Source organism: Cherax quadricarinatus, chromosome 8, assembly GCF_038502225.1.
Source record: "Cherax quadricarinatus isolate ZL_2023a chromosome 8, ASM3850222v1, whole genome shotgun sequence".
NCBI lineage: Eukaryota > Metazoa > Arthropoda > Malacostraca > Decapoda > Parastacidae > Cherax > Cherax quadricarinatus.
In genome coordinates, this window is record NC_091299.1 from 9,201,668 (window position 1) to 9,226,967 (window position 25,300).

The 25,300-nt window shown below is 47.3% G+C and overlaps 1 protein-coding gene across 6 annotated transcripts in view; it reads left to right on the forward strand.

Moving 5' to 3' along the window:
• CdGAPr (GTPase-activating protein CdGAPr) overlaps nt 1-25,300 on the forward strand; it is a 1,516,021-nt gene that overhangs the window by 1,034,038 nt on the left and 456,683 nt on the right. For all 6 annotated transcript variants that reach the window (XM_070082835.1, XM_070082834.1, XM_070082838.1 and 3 more), the window contains one exon: nt 14,776-15,066. In XM_070082835.1, coding sequence (XP_069938936.1) covers nt 14,776-15,066 — 291 coding nt within the window. The remainder of the gene's footprint in view (nt 1-14,775; nt 15,067-25,300) is intronic.

A 25,300-nucleotide genomic window follows, 5' to 3' on the forward strand; every position in this document is an offset into this window, starting at 1 on the left:
CTAGACTAGCAACACTGCTGTGAACTTACTACTAGGTAGCAACACTGCTGTGAACTTACTACTAGACTTGCAACACTGCTGTGAACTTACTACTAGACTAGCAACACTGCTGTGAACTTACTACTAGGTAGCAACACTGCTGTGAACTTACTACTAGACTAGCAACACTGCTGTGAACTTACTACTAGACTAGCAACACTGCTGTGAACTTACTACTAGGTAGCAACACTGCTGTGAACTTACTACTAGACTAGCAACACTGCTGTGAACTTACTACTAGACTAGCAACACTGCTGTGAACTTACTACTAGACTAGCAACACTGCTGTGAACTTACTACTAGGTAGCAACACTGCTGTGAACTTACTACTAGACTAGCAACACTGCTGTGAACTTACTACTAGACTAGCAACACTGCTGTGAACTTACTACTAGAACTTACTACTAGTAGCAACACTGCTGTGAACTTACTACTAGACTAGCAACACTGCTGTGAACTTACTACTAGACTAGCAACACTGCTGTGAACTTACTACTAGGTAGCAACACTGCTGTGAACTTACTACTAGACTAGCAACACTGCTGTGAACTTACTACTATACTAGCGACACTGCTGTGAACTTACTACTAGACTAGCAACACTGCTGTGAACTTACTACTAGGTAGCAACACTGCTGTGAACTTACTACTAGACTAGCAACACTGCTGTGAACTTACTACTAGACTAGCAACACTACTGTGAACTTACTACTAGGTAGCAACACTGCTGTGAACTTACTACTAGACTTGCAACACTGCTGTGAACTTACTACTAGACTAGCAACACTGCTGTGAACTTACTACTAGACTAGCAACACTGCTGTGAACTTACTACTAGACTTGCAACACTGCTGTGAACTTACTACTAGACTAGCAACACTGCTGTGAACTTACTACTAGACTTGCAACACTGCTGTGAACTTACTACTAGACTAGCAACACTGCTGTGAACTTACTACTAGACTAGCAATGTTTCAATCACTCAGAGCTGATTCTTCGCTTCCTTATTGGCTGGCTAGCAATCTGCGATACAGCCAATCAGATGCCCTGATTGTGCGCTCCTTCGCTGATTGGTTGGCAACTCTTACAAAGACTTTTATGTTCCCCGACACAGTAAGAATTCTGTTCTGTTGTAGATTCGCCAGTACAATCTCCCGGTCCGGGCCTTTTCCAGGAGGTGGCCCGGCCTTGGCTCCCTGTCGAGGGAGTGTCTCAGACCAATGTCTGCCATAGGAGGTACATGTACCTCCTCGTTTTCTGGGACTAGCTGTCCCCAGACCTAGCCCTATTTCTCGCCCCCACGGGGCTCGGAGGGAGATGCTAGGCACCTTGGGCTGCCACAAAGCCCGCCCACAATGGGCTCGATGGGTGTGACAGGTGCATAGCAGCAGACGATTTCAGGTGTAAAAGATTCAAGCAGTACAGGATCCTTTTCGAGTCACACCCCAGCTTTGGGTATTAAGCCCGAGTGCTGGGGAAGCTCAAGAATTTCTCTTGCTGTGTGTATTGTTGCTGCTACTACTACACTTGTCCACTGCACTCTCTCACAGTAAGAGTGAGGCAGTAGTGACACAGTAAGAGTGCGGCAGTACTGTCTCGGTAAGAGTGAGGCATTACTGACTCAGTAAGAGTGGGGCAGTACTATCTCGGTAAGAGTGAGGCAACAGTGACTCAGTAAGAGTGAGGCAGGAGTGACTCAGTAAGAGTGAGGCAGTACTGACTCAGTAAGAGTGAGGCAGTAAACCACATACAAGTTCCTATTAATTGTCAGTGAACGTTAAAGCGCCTTGAACGACGTTACTTTACGTTCCCTTGGACGACAGGTGTTTAGTGAGAGCGGGAAGAGAGAGAGAGAGAGAGAGAGAGAGAGAGAGAGAGAGAGATAGAGAGAGAGAGAGAGAGAGAGAGAGAGAGAGAGAGAGAGAGCACTAGTTAGTTAACTGTCGTCAAACAGTTTGGATCAGACTCTGCTTCAGGTCTGGTGTGCCAACGAACCTTTACCATCGGGAATAGTATTCACTCTCTCTGTTCCTTGAATTTCCACCATTTACTTCTGCTTTCCTTTCTCCTTCCTTCCGTCCATCGTTTCCTTCTTCCGTCATCTCTCTCTCTTCTTCCCCATCCATCCCTCCCTTGCCTCCATCCCTCCCCACCATCAGGAGCACTAATGCAAGGTTGGAGTACGCCATCATTCTCCCCCACCAATATACACTTGTATCGCACCACCACCACCTGCTGCTGCTGCTGCTGCTGCTGCTGCTGCTGCTGCTGCTGCTGCTGCTGCTGCTGCTGCTGCTGCTGCTGCTGCTGCTGCTGCTGCTGCTGCTGCTCCTGCTGCTGCTGCTTCCTGCTCCTTCCTACTTTATTGCTACTGCCTTACATACGCGCTGAGACGTGATATCTTACAAAATACTAACTGAGTTTTGAGTGGCTAGTGTGTGATGTATGCAACATTACCCTGAGACTCGTCTCTGCTCTGGGGGACCGTTATGTCATCTGGAACAGCCTCAGGCGGTTCCCAGTATGTCCCGGAGGTGAGTTCCAAGGGTGTTTCCGGTGTGTTCAAAGTACATTCCAAGTATGAATGCAGGATGTTCCCTCACCTCCATCAAGGAACCTCCTTGAATCAAGAGCCCCTCACCATCATCAAGAAACCTTCCTTGAATCAAGAGACCCCTCACCACCATCAAGGAACCTACCTGGAATCAAGAGCTCCTCATTAACATCAAGGAAAGTCACCTCGGTAGAAGTCACTAAAGAATTACTAGAAGATATAAGCAGGGTTTTCCAGTGTGCAGTAAAGAACAGCATGACGTTCACTGGTGATAACTTCCAGCTGCTTAGATACGGAAAGAATAATGAACTCTAAAGGAACACTGTATACAAAAAACTAAGAGTGTCACCAAATAGAACGAAAAAAACACGCAAAAGATCTGGGAGTAATTATGTTGGTTGACCTTTCTTTCAAGCAACACAATAATGCAAATATCACGACAGCCAGGAGGATGATGGGGTAAATAATGAGAGCTTTCAAAACGAGGGAAATAATGCCAGTAGTGGCACTCTTAAAATCATTGTGCTCTCTCGTTTGGAATATTGTTCAGGAGAGATATCGGAGTTGGAACAGATACATTGACACCTCATATAGAGTCAATAAAGCATTTAATTTACTGGGAACCTTAAAGTCCTAAGTACGTACTTACTGGAGCAAAGGAGAGAGAGATACACGATAATACGTATATACTTGACCATGCCACCTGCGATCAGAGAGTCTCAAAACTCCAGGCTGGCCCAGTGGCTAACGCAACGATCTGGAGTTTCGAGACTCTGATCGCGGATTCAAACCCCACTCGTGGTATGGTTTGTTTGCAATCGTGTCATTACGATTTCGTGAGTTCCATATGTACCTGGACAGTACTTGAGGACCTTATCCCAAGCTTGCACACGGCCATAGCAACATACTGGAGTGAGAGATATGGGAGGAAATGTAAAATAAACGCAGTGAAAAACATTAACCTTTCTTGAATCAAGAACTCATCACCATCAAGGAACTTCCATTGAGAGGACCAGAGCCTAGATGATGATGTCTACTGCTGAGTTTGGTTATAGGACGCCTGGTCTGGGACCCACTAGTGTAAGTAGGTCAGTCCAGCAAGTCGACCAGAGGTATCTAAATCATGTAGTGTTGCTGTATCAGACAAGTACCCTCAGCCCTTTCTAGTTCAGTCTCTTGCTGCCCTTTACCCTTTCACCATCCACTACCCCGCTGTTATCCGTAACCTATTACTCATCCATCTCCCTTTTGCCACCTGATGCCCTCGCTTCCTTCCTGCCCTGCAGCGCTGTATAGTCCTTGTGGCTTAGCGCTTCTTTTTGATTATAATAATAATAATCAGACAAGTATCGTTAAGATCACAGGTATCTTTTGCTAACCTCTAGTCCACCCACTGGGCGCCACCCACTTGCGACAACGTCCGCAACTGCTGCAACTTGCCATCACTTCTTCTGATTGCAAAGTTTCAGTCGTGTTCTTGTATTAGACTGACAAAGCCTGCAGTGTGGGTGAAACGTCTCTGCAACAAACGTACACAGGTGTCGCAGATGTGTCTTATTCTCTATGAAGATAGTATAATGTGCCAGCTGGATGGCTGGCTTGCTGGCTGGCTTGCTGGCTGGCTGGCTGGCTGGCTGGCTGCCTGCCTGCCTGCCTGCCTGCCTGCCTGCCTGCCTGCCTGCCTGCCTGCCTGCCTGCCTGCCTGCCTGCCTGCCTGCCTGCCTGCCTGGCTGACTGACTGGCTGCCTGGCTGGCTGGCTGCCTGCCTGCCTGCCTGCCTGCCTGCCTGCCTGCCTGCCTGCCTGCCTGCCTGCCTGCCTGGCTGCCTGCCTGCCTGCCTGCCTGCCTGCCTGCCTGCCTGCCTGCCTGCCTGCCTGCCTGCCTGGCTGGCTGCCTGCCTGCCTGCCTGCCTGCCTGCCTGCCTGCCTGCCTGCCTGCCTGCCTGCCTGGCTGCCTGCCTGCCTGCCTGCCTGCCTGCCTGCCTGACTGCCTGCCTGCCTGCCTGCCTGCCTGCCTGCCTGGCATCTTAGTGAAGATGCTGGGTATGTAGGCACCTAAGGAAACATTCACTGGCAAGTTTTAATGGCATCTCTCATGGGAAATTGGAGAGTGAATGTGAGTGTTGATGACGTGTTAAGCTTCTTGATCACCTGCCTGAATCAGGACTCACTTTATTGTTGCAAGTTCTACCCTTGCTGTCTGTATCAGAACTCACTGTGTTGCTGTTCCTTTTAGCCAGTGTGTTCACTTGACTCAGTGAAGATGAAAGACAGCGTGAGCAAGAAACTTAAAGAATGTAACAAAATACTAGAAGTCACGGTGTGACAGAGGGACCTGGTAGTAACAGTGACGGTGTGACATACTTGGAGTAACAGTTTAACACAGAATGTCACTACAGAGTTAGATTAATATAAGTGTAAGGAACCATAGTGAAAAGAAGCAAGCACTTTGTATGTCCTTGTGACTTATCTGGCTGATACCTGGTGTGTCTGTGCCTGATACCTGGTGTGTCTGTGCCTGATACCTGGTGTGTCTGTGCCTGATACCTGGTGTGTCTGTGCCTGATACTTGGTGTGTCTGTGCCTGATACCTGGTGTGTCTGTGTCTGATACTTGGTGTGTCTGTGCCTGATACTTGGTGTGTCTGTGCCTGATACTTGGAGCCTGATTTAAAAAGCAGTCACACACACACCTCCCCCTATAACTCCTCCATCTCCCCCCTCACCTCCTCTTCCTTCTCCTCCTCCCTCTCCCCTCGCCTCCTAGGCCTCCAAGCACACTAAAGGCTGATCCTACCCAACTCACACGCTCCACGTACCCTAACACTCCCTCCCCCCCCCTCTCTCTCTAACTCACTCACATTTAATCACACTATCTCTCTTTCTTTATCCCACTTTCTCTCCCTCTTCATCTTCCTTCTCATCCTCCCTACTCCTACTCCCCTCCCCCCTCATTCCTCTTCCCCCTGTCCCCCTTAGTCTTCGCCCCTCCGGCTCACTATCCTTTTCCCCTCCCTGCCTCCTCCCCTCTTCTTCCCACAACAAACACCCCCCTTCACACAGCACTCTTGGCATAAGCTCTTCCTTCTGTGGAAAAGAAGCATGGGACACCAGAGGAATGGTGGATGAAGCGAGTGGTGGACCTGGGAGAGAGAACTGGGAGGCAGAGCTCACGCGAAGAGAGGAGGAGTGGGGGAGGAGGCTGGAAGAGATCAGCAAGAAAATGGAAGAGAAAATAGCTGAGGAGAGCAGGAAATGGGAATTACAAATCACAGCAGCTGAAGCTAAGATACAGAGCTTAGTAGAAGAACTAAAAAGTCTGAAACAGCCTAAAGAACCAAAGGACAGTACAGCCATGACACCAAGAGCTACTACATCAGTCACTGATGAGGGGACAGTAGGGAACAAAGGAGATATACTGTATGCAATGACTCTATTGGACCCAAGGGTGGCCCGGGAAAAGGCAGGGAGAACAGCAGGAACTAATGAGGGGACTAAAAACAATGAAGGAGCTAGGCTATACACAGAGGCTCTAACGGACAACTGCCATGTCCAGGAATAGATAAGCACAGGGGCACCAGACAGGGAAGAGACAGTAGGAAGCAACGTGTCAATGGCAGGAACTAATTCATATCAGAGGATGCTCAGGGAAGTACAGTGGGAGGACGAAAGGGAGAGTGCCATTTTTGTCTATGAGCTCGAAGAAGTAGATGGGGAAATTTACAAGGCAAGGAAACAGGAGGAGAAAAAAAATTATTGAAAGCATCATGAAAGCAATAGGAAAGGACGACATAACCCAGCTGACAATTTTTCGGAGAACTGAGTGGTTTGTGAGAGGAAAAAAGCATCCAGTCAAAGTGATTTTCAAGGCAGAGTCAGCTCGAAACTGGATCCTGCAGGATAAAGCACGCCTAAAGGACAATCAGGAGTTCGGGAGTGTGTACCTCGACTGAGACAGAACACAAGAAGAAAGGATGATATTGAAAGAGAGGGTGCAATGTCACAAGGAGGAATGGGAGGCAAGGAAGGTGGAGAGCAGGAGATATCAGGCCCAGGTGGACAAGGCAAAACGTCGCCAGCAAACACCACCTCCAACCTCACCTGCTAAGCGCGTAGTGACTTGTTTCAACTGTGGCAAATGCGGGCACTACCGATCGGAGTGTTACAAGCCTAAGTCCCCGCAAGGCAACCGTCATCATCCCCATGCTCAGTATCAAAGTAACCGTCATCGTCCCCACACTCAGTATCAAAGTAACCATCACTGTCCCCATGCTCAGTCTCACGAGGGAATCTGTATGTACCACAACACTTCCAGTCATACCTCCAATGAGTGTAACAAGCTGTGAAGTATGTTGTCAACTGAGTGGAGCAAGCAGCCATCGCACAATGCACTTGCTAGTCGAAGCCCTTCCACTAGTTCGGGGGAAGAGGCACGTCCGAGAAATCAGCCAAAGACATAGTAACCCTATCAGAGTCGCTGTATTCCGTCCCTGTCCGCAATGCGATCACCGCCCTGGGTAGTGATACCCTTGCCGACAGTGAGGAAACAGAGTGTCTTGACGTTGTTGCCGAGACTCGTACCATACCTTCCAGGTCGAGCCTCGTCAACAAGCGTCGAGCCTCAAGCAGCTGTGACTCCAGGGATTTCGTCGGCCTGTCATGCCTTCATGTTCGATATGACAACCCGTGGACCGGTCGTTGAGTCCACTGTCCGTCTAAAGCCTGTCCAGCTTTTCCTAGATACAGGTTCGGTGGTTAACATCGTCCGCTCCACTCTTTTCCGAGACATTAGCCTTCATGCAGCCATGTTGACAGAGCTGTCTGTCATTCAGACCTTGAGAGGAGTCTCAGGTAACCCGCTGACGGTTCGTGGTCGTACAACATTAGAATTTGTGGTCCAGGGTCACAAGCTGTCCACAAAATTCTTAGTCGTAGATAATATTGCTTTCCCTGGTGACCTGCTCATAGGGTTCAAAACCATGGCAGACCTTAGGATCTGCTTAGATCCAGCTGAGTGGAAAGCAGAATTCAATGGAGTGGATGTGCCCTTCTGGGGCGTGCGCTTAGGATCCACTACATGCTACTCTGTCTCAGAGTATGCACAGTGCCTGTAATCATTGGAAACCGGTGGTTTCCATAGCACATTCTCTCCGGGTTCGGTCTCTTGTCCTGATTGACCTAGTAGTAGTAGAGCTCGTTGCCCGTCACCTCCTGGCCATCAGCGCTTAGTTACCAGTGAAACCCAGTCTGGGGACGCCCAGTCTAACCTTCACTCTAACTCTGGCGCTGTTGTAGAGAACAGCAGTTGTCAAGCCGCAGTATCCTTGTCGGCAGACGATTGTCTGACTCGTGTCATGGCATCAGCGAGCAGAGTTACTGCTTGTACAAAGTATGACGTCACTTTGTCAGCTAACTCGCTCACTCCTGTTACGGTGTACGTGAGCAGAGCTTTTGAAGGAGACCATGTGCTGGTTGACAACGACACGTGCCGAGTCAAGGGCCTCTCCCGTGAACCGTCCTTGCACACAGTGCAACGTGGTAAGTTGCAAGTCCTTGTTGTCAACATGCACAGTCGAGAATTTCCCCTGCGGAAGAATACCTCACTTGTCGACCTTGTCGGATTCCCTCTCCTGGTGAGAGTGGAGGGTAAAGCCCCAGCTGACTTCCTCGTGAGTGCAGTTCTCCCAGGCGAGTCTGCTGCTGACTCTTCCAACACCCGGCCAGTGCAGGAAGATGATCTAGCTTTGACAGACTATCCTGAAGAGGTCCCAAAACTTCTCCAGGTTCTCAATCGTGCACGTTCTGCATTCGCACTAGATGGTGAGTCAATGGGTTTGACCCCACTGATCTCTCACCGTATTCCACTTGACAAAGGTACTAAACCCATTTACGTACCTGCGTACCGCCTGCCACATGCGCAAAGAGTCTTTGCCGAAGAACTCATTACACGGATGCTCCGTGATGGAGTTATTGAGGAGTCCACTTCCCCATGGAATGCTCCCCTTATTCTGGTTCCCAAGAAAGACGGAACCTGGTGCCCTGTTATCGATTACAGGAAACTGAATGCATGTACCATCCCAGACCGCTTTCCGTTGCCAGTTCTGAACGACCTATTGCAGAACATCGGCGATAATAAGGTCTTTTCAACTCTTGATCTTCTTCAAGGGTTCTGGCAGATCCCCCTCGATGATGAGAGCAAAGAGTTGACAGCTTTCTCTATGCCAACTGGTCATTACCAGTTCAGGAGGATGCCCTTCGGCTTGTGCAGAAGCCCAATCACATTTAGTCGTTTGATGATGACAATTTCCGTACCCTCCTAGGTGGCACGCTCATGGTCTACCTAGATGATCTCATAGTCATGTCGCAAGATGTCCCGACACATCTCAAGAAACTTGACAGGGTATTGGACAGGCTAGCTCAGGCAAACCTTAAGGTAAAGCTCTCCAAATGTCATTTCCTCCGGAAGGAAATAAATTTTCTGGGTCATGTAGTGACTCAGAATGGCATAAAGACGGACGAGTCTAAAATCTCGGCCATGCAGAAATTCCCCAGACCCATGACGGCGGATGCAGTCCGGTCCTTCATAGGCCTGGCGGGTTTCTACTGCACCTTTATCGCAGGTTTCTCCACCATTGCTGCACCCCTGACACGCTTACTCAAGAAGGATGCCCCTTTTGAGTGGACGTGTGATCAGGAACGAGCTTTTGTTACTCTTAAGAACAAGTTAACATCAGCCCCAACCCTTAGATTCCCTGATTTCACCAAGGCATTTACCTTGACGACTTATGCCAGCAAAGTTGGCATCGGTGCAGTCTTGTCACAGGAATCTAACGGTAAGCAACAGCCTATTGCCTATGCTAGCCGTGTCCTTACTAAAGCGGAAGTCAATTATTCAGTGACAGAGCTAGAAGCTTTAGCCATTGTATGGGCCTTGAGTCATTTTCGGGATATCATCTATCATTATCCTATCAAGATTTACACAGATCATCTACCTTTATTGGCCCTTTTTGCAAATAAGAACCTCTCAGGAAAGCATGCTCGGTGGTCGCTCACGTTCAGTGACTATAACCCTGAAATTTGCTATGTCCCAGGTAAGCAAAATGTTGTAGCTGATGCCCTGTCGAGGCATATAGCATTCGTGAGTGTCGGCAACTCGTTCTCTGTTGAGGATCTCGAGAGAGCCCAACGACAGGACCCTGTGTGGTCTCCAGTCCTTCGTTTCCTGACCAAGGAGGACGTTGACTTACAGGTCAAGTCTCCCATTCCACTGAAGGATTTGGTGGTCAACCAAGGAGTACTGTGCCATGTTGCACAGCTGGTGGACCCCGGCAGAACCATATACAAACTGGTGATACCGGAGTCCATGATACCAGCTACTCTTAGGTTGATCCACGATGTCCCAGGTGTAGTGCACCCCGGGAAGGACCGCAGTATCAAACAGGCACAAATGAAATATTTCTGGCCTAAGATGGCAGCGGACATTGCCAAGCATGTACACCAGTGTGTTGTTTGCCTACAGCACAAGGGTACTGTTACAGGTCCTAACCCCATTCTAAAGTATCCCATTACAAAGGAGCCCTGGGAGAGAACTTCTGTCGACCTGTTGACGAACTTCTCGACCTTGGAGAAGGGAAATAAGCACCTGCTGGCCTAAAGAGTTATCTATTACTCCCAGCGTCTTGACGGGGCCTGAGATAGATCTTCGTCCTAGATTTTTCCCACAAAATCTGGACATAGGCGTCACGGCGTCATCTCCAGCCTTAGCTGTCACGTGTTCACCTCATCACCCTCTCTACAGCCCTTCAACACTCTCCAGCACCAGTCTCTTCAGAGGCGTGGGTTCGAATCCCACCGCTGTCACCACTGTTATTACTGTTCTTTCTGTTGAACAGCGGTTTGGTGCCAATGAAGGTAGCGTAGGTAGCAATGATACAGCCGTGGACTAGGTTGGCTTTAATTGGATAGGAGTGAGTACACAACGGGCAATGTGAGGGAGTGACCGCAAGCAAGTCCGTGGAGGGGGAGCACTTCTGCCTATCAGGTCGGTCGGCCTAGGAGTGAAAGCGAATGGGCTCAGCCTCCCACTGACCTGGGTGAGCCTACAGAGGGCAGCACCTAAATGCCGCAAAATATGAACCAGTCAGAACAGATGGCTAGGCTGTGTGTTCTGACAGTACAGGCTGTCTACACAAATCCCATCCCCCTCAGCACAAACCCCACCCCCACAGAAACCCACAGTAACCCACACATCCCCCTCTGCACAAACCCCACCCCCACAGTAACCCACACATTCCCCTCAGCTCAAAACCCACCCCCACAGAAATCCACAGTAACCCACACAATGTACCCTCTCCCCATCCCCCCTCACCACAAACCCCACCCCCACAGTAACCCACAGCAGCCCACACACTGTACCCTCTATCCCCATCCTTCTCACCACAACCCCCACCCCCACTGAAATCCCCCATAGGCTCTCTGCCCCCACCCCCACACCACAGACCTTACCCCCACAGGGCACCTGCTCCCCCTGACCCACCTTTCTCCCCAGACCACAGTTATAGAAAAGAAGTTGAAGATTTGGTGCATGAACACAGATGGAATAACTAATAAATGTGAGGAATGGCATGAAAGAATCAAGGAGATGTCCCAAGACATCATAGCAGTTACAGAAACAAAACTCACTGGGATAATAACAGATGCAATCTTCCCACCCGGATATCAGATCCTGAGGAAGGATAGAAGGAGCAGAGGGGGAGGAGGGGTTGCACTGCTAATTAAAAACTGGTGGGGTTATCAAGAAATGGAAGGAATGGACGGGATTGGAGAAAGGGATTACATAGTAGGTACAGTTCAGTCAGGGGAACACAAGGTAGTCATTGCAGTGATGTATAACCCACCACAGTACTGCAGGATTCCAAAAGAGGAATATGCTGAGTGCAACAGAGCAATGGTGGACACACTAGCTGAGGTGGTAAGAAATGCTCACTCGAGTAGAGCGAAGTTACTGGTCATGGGCGACTTCAATCACAGGGAGATTGATTGGGAAAACCTGGAGCCACATGGGGGTCCCAAAACATGGAGAGCCAAGATGATGGATGTGGTGCTGGCAAACCTCATGCACCAACATGTTAGGGACACTATCAGAGAGAGAAGAGAGGATGAACCAGCAAGACTGGACCTTGTGTTCACCCTGAGTAGCTCAGACATTGAGCACATCACATATGAAAGGTCCCTTGGAGCTAGTGATCACATGGTTATGAGCTTTGAATACATCGTGGAGCTAAAAGTGGAGAGAGTAACAGGAGTAGAAAGGGAAAAGCCAAACTATAAAAGGGGGGACTACACAGGAATGAGGGCCTTCCTGCAGGAGGTTCAGTGGGAACAGGAGTTGGTAAGAAAATCAGTAAACGAAATGATGGACTTCATAACAACAAAATGCAAGGAGGCAGAGGAAAGGTTTGTTCCCAATGGGAAGGACAGACCGAGCCCCTGGTTTACCTGAAGGTGTAGGGAGGCAAAAACTAAGTGCTCTAGAGAATGGAAAAAGTACAGAAGGCAAAGGACTCAGGAAAATAAAGAGATTAGTCGACGAGCCAGAAACGAGTATGCACAGATAAGGAGGGAGGCGCAGCGGCAGTATGAAAATGACATAGCATCAAAAGTCAAGTCTGACCCAAAACTGCTTTACAGCCACATCAGGAGGAAGACAACAGTCAACGACCAGGTACTCAGGCTGAGGAAAGAAGGTGGGGAGCTCACAAGAAACGACCAAAAAGTGTGTGAGGAACTCAACATGAGATTTCAGGAAGTATTTACAGTGGAGGCTGAAGGGATACTGGGAAGACAAAACAGTGGGGTACATCAACACGGGATATACCAACAAGTGTTGGATGAATTACACACAACTGAGGAAGAGGTGGAGAAGCTCCTAAGTGACCTTGATACCTCAAAGGCGGTGGGACTGGACAACATCTCTCCGTGGGTCCTTAGAGAGGGAGCAGAGACACTACATGTGCCACTAACCAAAATCTTCAACACTTTCCTTGAAACTGGGCAACTACCTGAAGTATGGAAGAAGGCAAATGTAGTCCCCATCTTTAAGAAAGGAGACAGAAATGAAGCACTAAATTATAGACCAGTGTCACTGACGTGTATAGTATGTAAAGTCATGGAGAAGATTATCAGGAGAGTGGTGGAGCACCTGGAGCAGAACAAGATTATAAACGACAGTCAGCACGGATTCATGGCAGGCAAATCCTGTGTCACAGACCTACTAGAGTTTTATGACAAGGTAACTGTAGTAAGACATGAGAGGGAGGGGTGGATTGATTGCATTTTCTTCGACTGCAAGAAGGCCTTCGACACAGTTCCTCACCATAGATTAGTAAAGAAGCTAGAGGAACAGGCACATATAACAGGAAGGGCACTGCAATGGATTAGAGAATACCTAACAGGGAGGCAACAGCGAGTCATAGTCCGTGATGAGGTATCACAGTGGGCGCCGGTGACGAGCAGGGTCCCACAGGGGTCAGTCCTGGGACCAGTGCTATTCTTGGTATATGTACCTTTGATATACCTTTGAAGAGTTTCGAGAGTTTATCTACTCTCTGAGCCCGGTCATGGGCCAGGCTCGTCTGCTGCTTGCCTGGTCAACCAGGCTGTTGCTGCTGGAGGCCCGCTGCTCCACATATCCATCACAGCTCGGTTGATCTAGCACCTGGTGAAGATACTTATCCAGTTTCCTCTTGAAGGCTTCTACACTTGTTCCAGCAGTGTTTCTGATATCTTCTGGTAAGATGTTGAAAAAATCTGGGACCCCGGATGTTGATACAGTGTTCCCTTATTGTCCCCACCGCACCCCTGCTCCTCATTGGGTTTATTTTACACTTCCTTCCATATCTCTCACTCCAGTATGTTGTTATGACAGTGTGCAGATTTGGGACCAGGCCCTCGAGTACCTTCCAGGTATATATTATCATGTACCTCTCTCTCCTCCACTCCAATGAGTACATGTTCAAGACTTGACGGAAGGGATAGACTTAGAAGTGTCCTTGTTCACAGATGATGTGAAGATAATGAGGAGAATTAAATCAGAAAAGCATCAGACAGTACTACAAAGAGACCTGGACAGGCTGGATGCGTGGTCCAGCAGCTGGCTCCTAGAATTTAACCCCGCTAAATGCACAGTCATGAAGATCGGAGAAGGACAAAGAAGACCGCAGACAGAGTATAGGCTAGGAGGCCAAAGGCTGCAAACCTCACTCAAGGAGAAAGAGATGGGAGTGAGTATAATACCGAGTACATCGCCAGAAGCACACATTAACCAGATAACTGCTGCAGCATATGGGCGCTCGGCAAACCTGAGAATAGCGTTCCGGTACCTCAGTAAGGAATCGTTCAAGACTTTATACACTGTGTACGTCAGGCCCATACTGGAGTACGCAGCACCAGTTTGGAACCCACACCTGGTCAAACACGTCAAGAAATTAGAGAAAGTGCAAAGGTTTGCAACAAGACTAGTTCCAGAGCTAAGGGGAATGCCCTATGAAGAAAGGTTAAGGGAAATCGGTCTGACAACACTGGAGGACAGGAGGGTCAGGGGAGACATAATAACGACATACAAAATACTCCGTGGAATAGACAAGGTGGACAGAGACAGGATGTTCCAGAGATGGGACACAGCAACAAGGGGTCACAATTGAAAGCTGAAGACTCAGATGAGTCAAAGGGATGTTAGGAAGTATTTCTTCAGCCACAGAGCTGTTAGGAAGTGGAATAGTCTAGCAAGCGATATAGTGGAGGCAGGAACTATACATAGTTTTAAGACGAGGTCTGATAAAGCTCATGGAACAGGGAAAGGAAGGACCCAGTAACGGCCAGTGAAGAGGCGGGGCCAGGAGCTGAGTCTCGACCCCTGCACCCGCAATTAAATCAGTAATTAAGTGAGTACACACACACATATTCACGTGCCACGTCTTAGACTACTTCCTTAGGCTACTCATGGTATCCCGAGAAAGAAGGCCACAAGAGCCGCAGTAGAAATAACCCCCACTGGTTACATTGGTTTTGTCTGGGTTATTCAGCTTCTGGCTTAGTAATGTCAATAAAACATTATCTTAATTAACTTTTCTTATTCTCCTCCTTCTTCTCCTCCATAGTAACAGTTTACGTTTTTTTCTCCCCAGGTGTCGCTGGTTCGCGAGGAACTGAAGCCGCTGTGTAGCGGCGGGGGCGGGGGCGGTGGGTGTAGCGGGGGCGGTGGCGGGGGCGGTGGCGGTGGCGGGGGCGGAGAGGACACAGAGAACCGGTCGCTGCTGGTGCAGGTGGTTTCCCTAGGAAGGTCGTGGGTCCTCCGCCGCACCTACGACAACTTCCGCTTCCTCGACAGACAACTACATCGCTGCTGCTACGATAGGAAGGTTTCCCGCCTCCCGGAGCTCCCGCAGGAGCAGAACCTTCCCGGGGATGACAGAGAGGTGAGTTATTGATACTGTTGTACAGTAGTTGTTGTAGCAGCTGTTGTAACTGTTGTAGCAGGTGCTGTAGCTATTGTAGGTACTGTAGCTGTTGTACCAGGCGCTGTAGCTGTTGTAGCAGGTGCTGTAGCTGTTGTACCAGGTGCTGTAGCTGTTGTAGCAGGTGCTGTAGCTGTTGTACCAGGTGCTGTAGCTGTTGTACCAGGTGCTGTAGCTGTTGTAGCAGGTGCTGTAGCTGTTGTAGCAGGTGCTGTAGCTGTTGTAGGTACTGTAGCTGTTGTACCAGGCGCTGTAGCTGTTGTAGCAGGTGCTGTAGCTGTTGTAGCAGGTGCTGTAGCTGTTGTACCAGGCGCTGTAGCTGTTGTAGCAGGTGCTGTAGCTGTTGTAGCAGGTGCTGTAGCTGTTGTAGGTACTGTAGCTGTTGTACCAGGCGCTGCAGCTGTTGTAGCAGGTGCTGTACCTGCTGTAGCAGCTGCTGTAGCTGTTGTAGCAGGTGCTGTAGCTGTTGTAGCAGGTGCTGTAGCTGTTGTATGTACTGTAGCTGTTGTACCAGGCGCTGTAGCTGTTGTAGCAGGTGCTGTAGCTGTTGTAGCAGCTGCTGTACCTGTTGTAGCAGCTGCTGTACCTGTTGTAGCAGCTGCTGTAGCTGTTGTAGCAGCTGCTGTAGCTGTTGTAGGTACTGTTGCTCTTGTAGCAGGTGCTGTAGCTGTTGTAGGTACTGTAGCTGTTGCAGCAGGTGCTGTAGGTGTTGTAACAGCTGCTGTAGCTGTTGTAGCAGGTGCTGTAGCTGTTGTAGCAGGTGCTGTAGCTGTTGTAGGTACTGTAGCTGTTGTAGCAGCTGCTGTAGCTGTTGTAGCAGCTACTGTAGCTGTTGTAGCAGGAGCTGTAGCTGTTGTTGCAGCTGCTGTAGCTGTTGTAGCAGCTACTGTAGCTGTTGTAGCAGCTGCTGTAGCTGTTGTAGCAGCTACTGTAGCTGTTGTTGCAGCTACTGTAGCTGTTGTTGCAGCTACTGTAGCTGTTGTTGCAGCTGCTGTAGCTGTTGTAGCAGCTGCTGTAGCTGTTGTTGCAGCTGCTGTAGCTGTTGTTGCAGCTAATGTAGCTGTTGTTGCAGCTACTGTAGCTGTTGTTGCAGCTGCTGTAGCTGTTGTTGCAGCTGCTGTAGCTGTTGTAGCAGCTACTGTAGCTGTTGTTGCAGCTACTGTAGCTGTTGTTGCAGCTGCTGTAGCTGTTGTAGCAGCTACTGTAGCTGTTGTAGCAGCTGCTGTAGCTGTTGTAGCAGCTACTGTAGCTGTTGTAGCAGGAGCTGTAGCTGTTGTTGCAGCTGCTGTAGCTGTTGTAGCAGGAGCTGTAGCTGTTGTTGCAGCTACTGTAGCTGTTGTAGCAGGAGCTGTAGCTGTTGTAGCAGCTGCTGTAGCTGTTATAGCAGCTACTGTAGCTGTTGTAGCAGGAGCTGTAGCTGTTGTTGCAGCTGCTGTAGCTGTTATAGCAGCTACTGTAGCTGTTGTAGCAGGAGCTGTAGCTGTTGTTGCAGCTGCTGTAGCTGTTATAGCACGTGCTGTAGCTGTTATAGCACATGCTGTAGCTGCTGTAGCAGGTGCTGTAGCTGCTGTAGCAGGTGCTGTAGCTGTTGTAGCAGTTGCTGTAGCTGTTGTATTTGATGCTGTAGCTGTTGTAGGTACTGTAGCTGTTGTAGCAAGTGCTGTAGTACTGACAGTAGCTGTTGTAGGAGCTGCTGTAGTACTGACAATACCTGTTGTAGCAGCGACCATGCTATTGGCAGTAACTTTAGTATCGTTGATCTAACTAGTGGCAGTACTAGTACCAGTAATAGTAAAATCAGCAGTAGCAGCAGCAGGGGTTCAGCAGTAGCAGCAGCAGCAGCAGCAGCAGCAGCAGCAGCAGCAGCAGCAGCAGCAGCAGCAGCAGCAGCAGCAGCAGCAGCAGCAGCAGCAGCAGCAGCAGCAGCAGCAGCAGCAGCAGCAGCAGCAGCAGCAGCAGTGCTGCTGCAGCAGCACGCAGCAGCAGCAGCAGCAGGCAGCAGCAGCAGCAGCAGCTAGCAGCAGCAGCAGCAGCAGCAGCAGCAGCTGCTGCAGCAGCAGCAGCAGCAGCAGCAGCAGCACTGCAGCAGCAGCAGCTAGCAGCAGCAGCAGCAGCAGCAGCAGCAGCAGCGAGCAGCAGCAGCTGCAGCAGCAGCAGCAGCGCAGCAGCAAGCTACAGCAGCGCAGCAGCAGCATGCAGCAGCAGCAGCAGCCAGCAGCAGCAGCGCAGCAGCAGCAGCAGCAGCAGCAGCAGCAGCAGCAGCAGCTGCAGCAGCACAGCAGCAGCAGCAGCAGCCAGCAGCAGCAGCTTAATTGTGCAGATAGTTGTAGGGTAATACAAAGGCACTGATGTGAGGTCCCTCAAGCCAAAAGTTCTTCGTATCTATATGTCGATCGCTAGCTCACTCAGCTTACATACTGAGGTCTGGGGTTCAATCCCCGGTACCGGTGGAAACATTATGGCCTGTTTCCTTAAGACACCTGTTGTCCATGTTCACCTGTCAGTAAAATAGGTATCTGAGTGTTGGTGGACTCGTGTGGGTCGCATCCTGGGACAAATTGACCTAATTTTTCAGAAATGTTCTGCATAACAAGGGGTTTTTTATTGTAGAAATTAAGATTATTATTATTATTATTATTATTATTATTATTATTATTATTATTATTATTATTGTTATTATTATTATTATTATTATTATTATTATTATTATTATTATTATTATTATTATTATTAGAGTTCCGACATTTTTCTTTTTTGCTCTGGGAACATCCTATTAAACCATACCCCCGGCCGGGATTGAACCCGCGGTCATAGAGTCTCAAAACTCCAGCCCGTCGCGCTAGCAAGTCAACATCCTATTGATATATATATTTTTTTCTTTATGCTCAGATTGATTTCCCGTTTTTCTTAATCATGAATTTAACATCATTCCGGAGGATGAGGTGTGGAAGATCTGTATTGTGTGATCCATACATGGTTAATATGGTTGAGAGCCTGTCGACTACACCAGAGTCAAGGCTGTTTGTTACCTTTTTACCACCAGTCAAGAATACTTTAATCCTTAAAATAAGCATTAGAGTAAGTTTCCGTCATGCATATACACGGAGAGTCACACACCTGTCGTTGTGTCTATAACAAATATAAACAGAGGGGAAGTCTCTTGTTTTATATGGGTTTGCCATGAATATGCCTCCGTTTTCTACGAGTTCCTGAGCGATTGTTTTTAAGGAGTAACTCTTCTAAACCTTTGAATTTTTTTTTTTTTTGGAGTATCTTCTCTAAAACACAGTGATGGTTTTTACGGAGTAACTCCTCTAAACCCACGAACAGCGATGGTTTTATAGAAAACTCATCGAAACTAGATTAACTAAGTAAGTATATTTACTTACAGTTACACAAATTATCATTCACAGTAACATGTGTGTTAATTATCTAGGATCCATCAGACATGAAGGAAAGTCCACGGTTATGCTAGAGTATTTGCTGAAGCTCTATGTGCTTCCACCTAGGTGTCACATTACATCTTCTACCTCAATCTTCCACCTAGGTGTCACATTACATCTTCTACCTCAATCTTCCACCTAGGTGTCACATTACATCTTCTACCTCAATCTTCCACCTAGGTGTCACATTACATCTTCTACCTCAATCTTCCACCTAGGTGCCACATTACATCTTCTACCTCAATCTTCCACCTAGGTGCCACATTACATCTTCTACCTCAATCTTCCACCTAGGTGCCACAGTACATCTTCTACCTCAATCTTCCACCTAGGTGTCACAGTACATCTTCTACCTCAATCTTCCACCTAGGTGCCACAGTACATCTTCTACCTCAATCTTCCACCTAGGTGTCACATTACATCTTCTACCTCAATCTTCCACCTAGGTGTCACAGTACATCTTCTACCTCAATCTTCCACCTAGGTGCCACAGTACAGCTGCCAGATATGTCACTATATCAACTCAAGATAAGTCGTCAAGTACTGTCAGTAAATAAACAAGTCTGCAATATCTTACATTTGAAGGTTTTGTAACCGTATGGTACAACGCTGAACTTGCTACGTACCAGGACCTCGGTTCGAGTCCCCGTCCATTCTTCCGTTTAATCATATCAGCAGATGCTTGGCTATGGTTTAGTATACTTATTACACCTAGCTGTTTGTTGCAGATACATGGCGCTCTCTCGTGTGCCTCCCCCCTCCCCCCCCCCCACTGTTATAAACAGTCACTCTAGTATTTTCTGAGTCAGTAAACTATGATGTAACTTCCTGTGCTTCAGTATGTACAATTTTAGGGAACCTGACCAGTGAAGCTGTGAGCAACGGTAGCAGGCAGTGGGAATTCTCTGCACGCTCTCCACATCAGTTTGAGAAACATTAAACTGCCCTCTCTGTTTCTTTTTTTTTTTTTCAACACAGTGGCCATCTTCCACCGAGACAAGGTGATCCGGGAAAAAAAAAATCGCCATCATTCATTCAATAACTGTCTTGTCAGAAGTAAGCAGAGTTGACTGATCGAGGTTACCTGGAGGTTACCTGGAGGTTACCTGGAGGTTATTCCGGGGATCAACGCCCCAGCGGCCCGGTCCATGACCAGGCCTCCCGATGGATCAGGGCCTGATCAACTAGGCTGTTACTGCTGGCCGCACGCAGACCAACGTACGAGCCACAGCCCGGCTGATCCGGCACTGACTTTAGGTATCTGTCCAGCTCTCTCTTGAAGGCAGCCAGGGGTTTATTGGTAATTCCCCTAATGCTTGATGGGAGGCTGTTGAACAGTCTTGGGCCCCGGACACTTATGGTGTTTTCTCTTAGTGTACCAATGGCGCCCCTACTTTTTATTAGGGGCATTTTGCATCGCCTGCCCAGTCTTTTACTTTCGTAGGGAGTGATTTCTGTGTGCAGATTTGGGACCATTCCTTCCAAGATTTTCCAAGTGTAGATTATGATATATCTCTCCCTCCTGCGTTCCAACGAGTACAAGTCAAGTGCTTCCAAGCGTTCCCAGTAGTTAAGGTGCTTGACAGAACTTATACGTGCAGTAAAGGATCTCTGTACACTCTCTAGATCTGCGATTTCACCTGCTTTGTATGGAGATGTTAATGTACAGCAGTATTCCAGCCTAGAGAGAACAAGTGATTTGAAAAGGATCATCATTGGCTTGGCATCTCTCGTTTTGAAAGTTCTCATTATCCATCCTATCATTTTCTTTGCACGTGCGATCGTGGCACTGTTGTGATCCTTGAAAGTGAGATCCTCAGACATTACTACTCCCAGGTCCCTTACATTATTCTTCCGCTCTATTGTATGGCCGGAGTCAGTAGTATACTCTGTTCTAGTTATTATCTCCTCCAGTTTTCCATAACGGAGTAGTTGGAATTTGTCCTCATTGAACATCATATTGTTTACCGTTGCCCACTGGAAAACTTTGTTTATATCTTCTTGGAGGTTAACCGCGTCCTCAGCAGATGACAGCCTCATGCAGATCCTAGTATCATCCGCAAAGGATGATACGGTGCTGTGGTGTATATCTCTGTCTATGTCTGATATGAGGATAAGGAATAAGATGGGGGCGAGTACTGTGCCTTGTGGAACAGAGCTCTTCACTATGGCAGCCTTCGATTTAACTCTGTTGACCACTACTCTTTGTGTTCGATTTGTTAGGAAGTTGAAGATCCATCTCCCCACTTTCCCAGTTATTCCTTTAGTACGTATTTTATGGGCTATTACGCCATGATCGCATTTGTCAAATGCTTTTGCAAAGTCTGTGTATATTACATCTGCACTCTGATTTTCTTCCAGTGCATCCAAGGCCATATCATAGTGATCCAGTTGTTGTGAGAGGCAGGAGCGACCTGCCCTGAACCCATGTTGCCCTGGATTGTGCAGATTTTGGGAATCCAGGTGATTTGCAATCCTGCTTCTTAGCACTCTTTCAAAGATTTTTATGATGTGGGACGTCAGAGCTATTGGTCTATAGTTCTTAGCTAATGCTTTGCTGCCACCTTTATGGAGTGGGGCTATATCCGTTGTTTTAAGTGACTGTGGAATTTCACCCATGTCCAAGCTCCTCCTCCATAGTGTACTTAGGGCACGCGAGAAGAGTTTCTTGCAGTTCTTAATGAAAACAGAGCTCCACGAGTCTGGGCCCGGGGCTGAGTGCATGGGCATGTTGTCAATGGCTTTTTCGAAATCTATCGGAGTTAGGGTAATGTCGGAAATCTGGCATACATTTATGGAGTTTTGAGGCTCATTCATGAAGAAATCATTTGGGTCGTCGATCCTCAGACCAATTAGTGGTTCACTAAACACAGAGTCGTACTGAGATTTCAATATTTCACTCATTTCCTTGTTGTCATCTGTGTAAATCCCATCCTGTCTGAGTAAGGGCCCGATACTAGATGTGGTATTTGCCTTGTTTTTGGCATATGAAAAGAAATATTTTGAATTTCTTTCAATTTCACTAATAGCTTTAAGCTCCTCCTGCCTCTCCTGGTTCCTGTAAGAGTCATTTAACTTAAGTTCGATAGTTTCCATTTCCCTCTTCAGCACCTCCTTTCGTGTATCAGATATTCTAGCACTCCTGAGGAGCTCAGTGACTCTTCGTCGTCTTCTGTAGAGGGAGCGTCTTTCTCTCTCCAGTTTACTCCTGCTCTTCTTCTTTCTTAGGGGAATATGCCTAGAACATGCTTCGGCTGCCAAGAAGTTGATCCTTTCAAGGCACTGGTTTGGATCCATGTCATTTAAGACATCTTCCCAACATGTTTCGTTTAGGACATGGTTTACCTGGTCCCAGTTGATGTTCTTGTTGTTGAAGTTGTATTTTGTGAAGACACCTTCACAGGTACATGCATTCTGCTGATCAGGACCCCTATGCATGTACGTCTGGACTTCGATCTGCAATCCAACATGTTGTATATGTATGGTATGGAACTTCAACATCCCCACCACCACTCCAGAGTGCTTGCACTCTGGAGTGGTGGTATTATTATTATTATTATTATTATTATTATTATTATTATTATATACATTAGAAAGCACTGAATCCTTAGGGCTCATACTGGGTGTAATATAACTCAACATTACAGTGTGAAAACACACGTATTTTAAAGAGTTTCAACGTGAATTGGGCAGTGTAGCTCTTGTTTAAAATGCTGTCCTCCACCTGGCAGTTGTAGTTTACGAAGGTAAGATCACTGGACATGGTTACTCCCAGGTCTCTTACACTTCTCTCGCTCTACTCCGGTTTTTATTTTTGTTGTTTTTTGGGGGGCAAAAAACTGTACAGCCAAAATTTGTTCTCGCTAACCTTCATAATGATTTCTGTGGCCCGCTGGTAGATATGTTTACATAGCCGTGGATGTTTACATAGCCATGGATGTTTACATAGCCGTGGATGTTTACATAGCCCTGGATGTTTACATAGCCCTGGATGTTTACATAGCCGTGGATGTTTACATAGCCGTGGATGTTTACATAGCCATGGATGTTTACATAGCCGTGGATGTTTACATAGCCGTGGATGTTTACATAGCCGTGGATGTTTGCATAGCCGTGGATGTTTACATAGCCGTGGATGTTTACATAGCCGTGGATGTTTACATAGCCGTGGATGTTTACATAGCCATGGATGTTTACATAGCCGTGGATGTTTACATAGCCATGGATGTTTACATAGCCATGGATGTTTACATAGCAGTGGATGTTTACATAGCCGTGGATGTTTACATAGCCATGGATGTTTACATAGCCATGGATGTTTACATAGCCATGGATGTTTACATAGCCATGGATGTTTACATAGCCATGGATGTTTACATAGCCATGGATGTTTACATAGCCGTGGATGTTTACATAGCCATGGATGTTTACATACCCGTGGATGTTTACATAGCCATGGATGTTTACATAGCCATGGATGTTTACATAGCCATGGATGTTTACATAGCCGTGGATGTTTACATAGCCATGGATGTTTACATAGCCGTGGATGTTTACATAGCCGTGGATGTTTACATAGCCGTGGATGTTTACATTACCGTAGATGTTTACATAGCCATGGATGTTTACATAGCCGTGGATGTTTACATAGCCGTGGATGTTTACATAGCCGTGGATGTTTACATTACCGTAGATGTTTACATAGCCATGGATGTTTACATAGCCATGGATGTTTACATAGCCGTGGATGTTTACATAGCCGTGGATGTTTACATAGCCCTGGATGTTTACATAGCCGTGGATGTTTACATAGCCCTGGATGTTTACATAGCCATGGATGTTTACATAGCCGTGGATGTTTACATAGCCCTGGATGTTTACATAGCCATGGATGTTTACATAGCCATGGATGTTTACATAGCCATGGATGTTTACATAGCCGTGGATGTTTACATAGCCGTGGATGTTTACATAGCCCTGGATGTTTACATAGCCGTGGATGTTTACATAGCCCTGGATGTTTACATAGCCATGGATGTTTACATAGCCATGGATGTTTACATAGCCATGGATGTTTACATAGCCGTGGATGTTTACATAGCCGTGGATGTTTACATAGCCCTGGATGTTTACATAGCCGTGGATGTTTACATAGCCCTGGATGTTTACATAGCCGTGGATGTTTACATAGCCCTGGATGTTTACATAGCCGTGGATGTTTACATAGCCCTGGATGTTTACATAGCCATGGATGTTTACATAGCCATGGATGTTTACATAGCCATGGATGTTTACATAGCCGTGGATGTTTACATAGCCCTGGATGTTTACATAGCCGTGGATGTTTACATAGCCATGGATGTTTACATAGCCGTGGATGTTTACATAGCCGTGGATGTTTACATAGCCGTGGATGTTTACATAGCCATGGATGTTTACATAGCCATGGATGTTTACATAGCCGTGGATGTTTACATAGCCGTGGATGTTTACATAGCCGTGGATGTTTACATAGCCATGGATGTTTACATAGCCGTGGATGTTTACATAGCCATGGATGTTTACATAGCCATGGATGTTTACATAGCCATGGATGTTTACATAGCCATGGATGTTTACATAGCCGTGGATGTTTACATAGCCGTGGATGTTTACATAGCCGTGGATGTTTACATAGCCGTGGATGTTTACATAGCCGTGGATGTTTACATAGCCGTGGATGTTTACATAGCCGTGGATGTTTACATTACCGTAGATGTTTACATAGCCATGGATGTTTACATAGCCGTGGATGTTTACATAGCCGTGGATGTTTACATTACCGTAGATGTTTACATAGCCATGGATGTTTACATAGCCGTGGATGTTTACATAGCCGTGGATGTTTACATAGCCATGGATGTTTACATAGCCGTGGATGTTTACATAGCCGTGGATGTTTACATAGCCGTGGATGTTTACATAGCCATGGATGTTTACATAGCCATGGATGTTTACATAGCCGTGGATGTTTACATAGCCGTGGATGTTTACATAGCCGTGGATGTTTACATAGCCATGGATGTTTACATAGCCATGGATGTTTACATAGCCGTGGATGTTTACATAGCCGTGGATGTTTACATTACCGTAGATGTTTACATAGCCATGGATGTTTACATAGCCGTGGATGTTTACACTATCCTCGACGATTGCAGGAAACATACGTCACTATTAATACTTTAAGACACATTATGAAGGTTAGCGAGAACAAATCTGCTGCACCGGTTTGTTATATTTGCTTATAATCGATTATAGGCGAGAAAAACAATGGGCACAGTAGAAGTATTTTTTTTCAGTAATCATTGTTTCGGCCTTGATAGGAAATCGTCAGTCCCTCAGCCTAAATCACCGATATAGCGGCCACACGTTATATACTGTGCCATACCGGCCTAGTAAGGCTCCTTATATAATGCAGGTTTCTATACACTGGGAAGGTTAGTCGGGGACGCTACTGTGACCACAGGTGCAGGTTCATTTGGATATGGCCGTGATGCGATCTACCACAAGTGTTTTCACGGGCAGTTTTACGATTGTTGAATAAGACACATGTGCAACACCTGGGTGTCGTTACCGATAAAGAGACCCAGGTGTTGCACCTATGTCTTATTCGTGGACTTGCTGGTGCTGTCTGCCAGTAATGTAATAATGAACTGTAGGACTGTCTTGCCGGGGGTCGAACCCACGCATCCTCAGACAACAACAACAGAAAC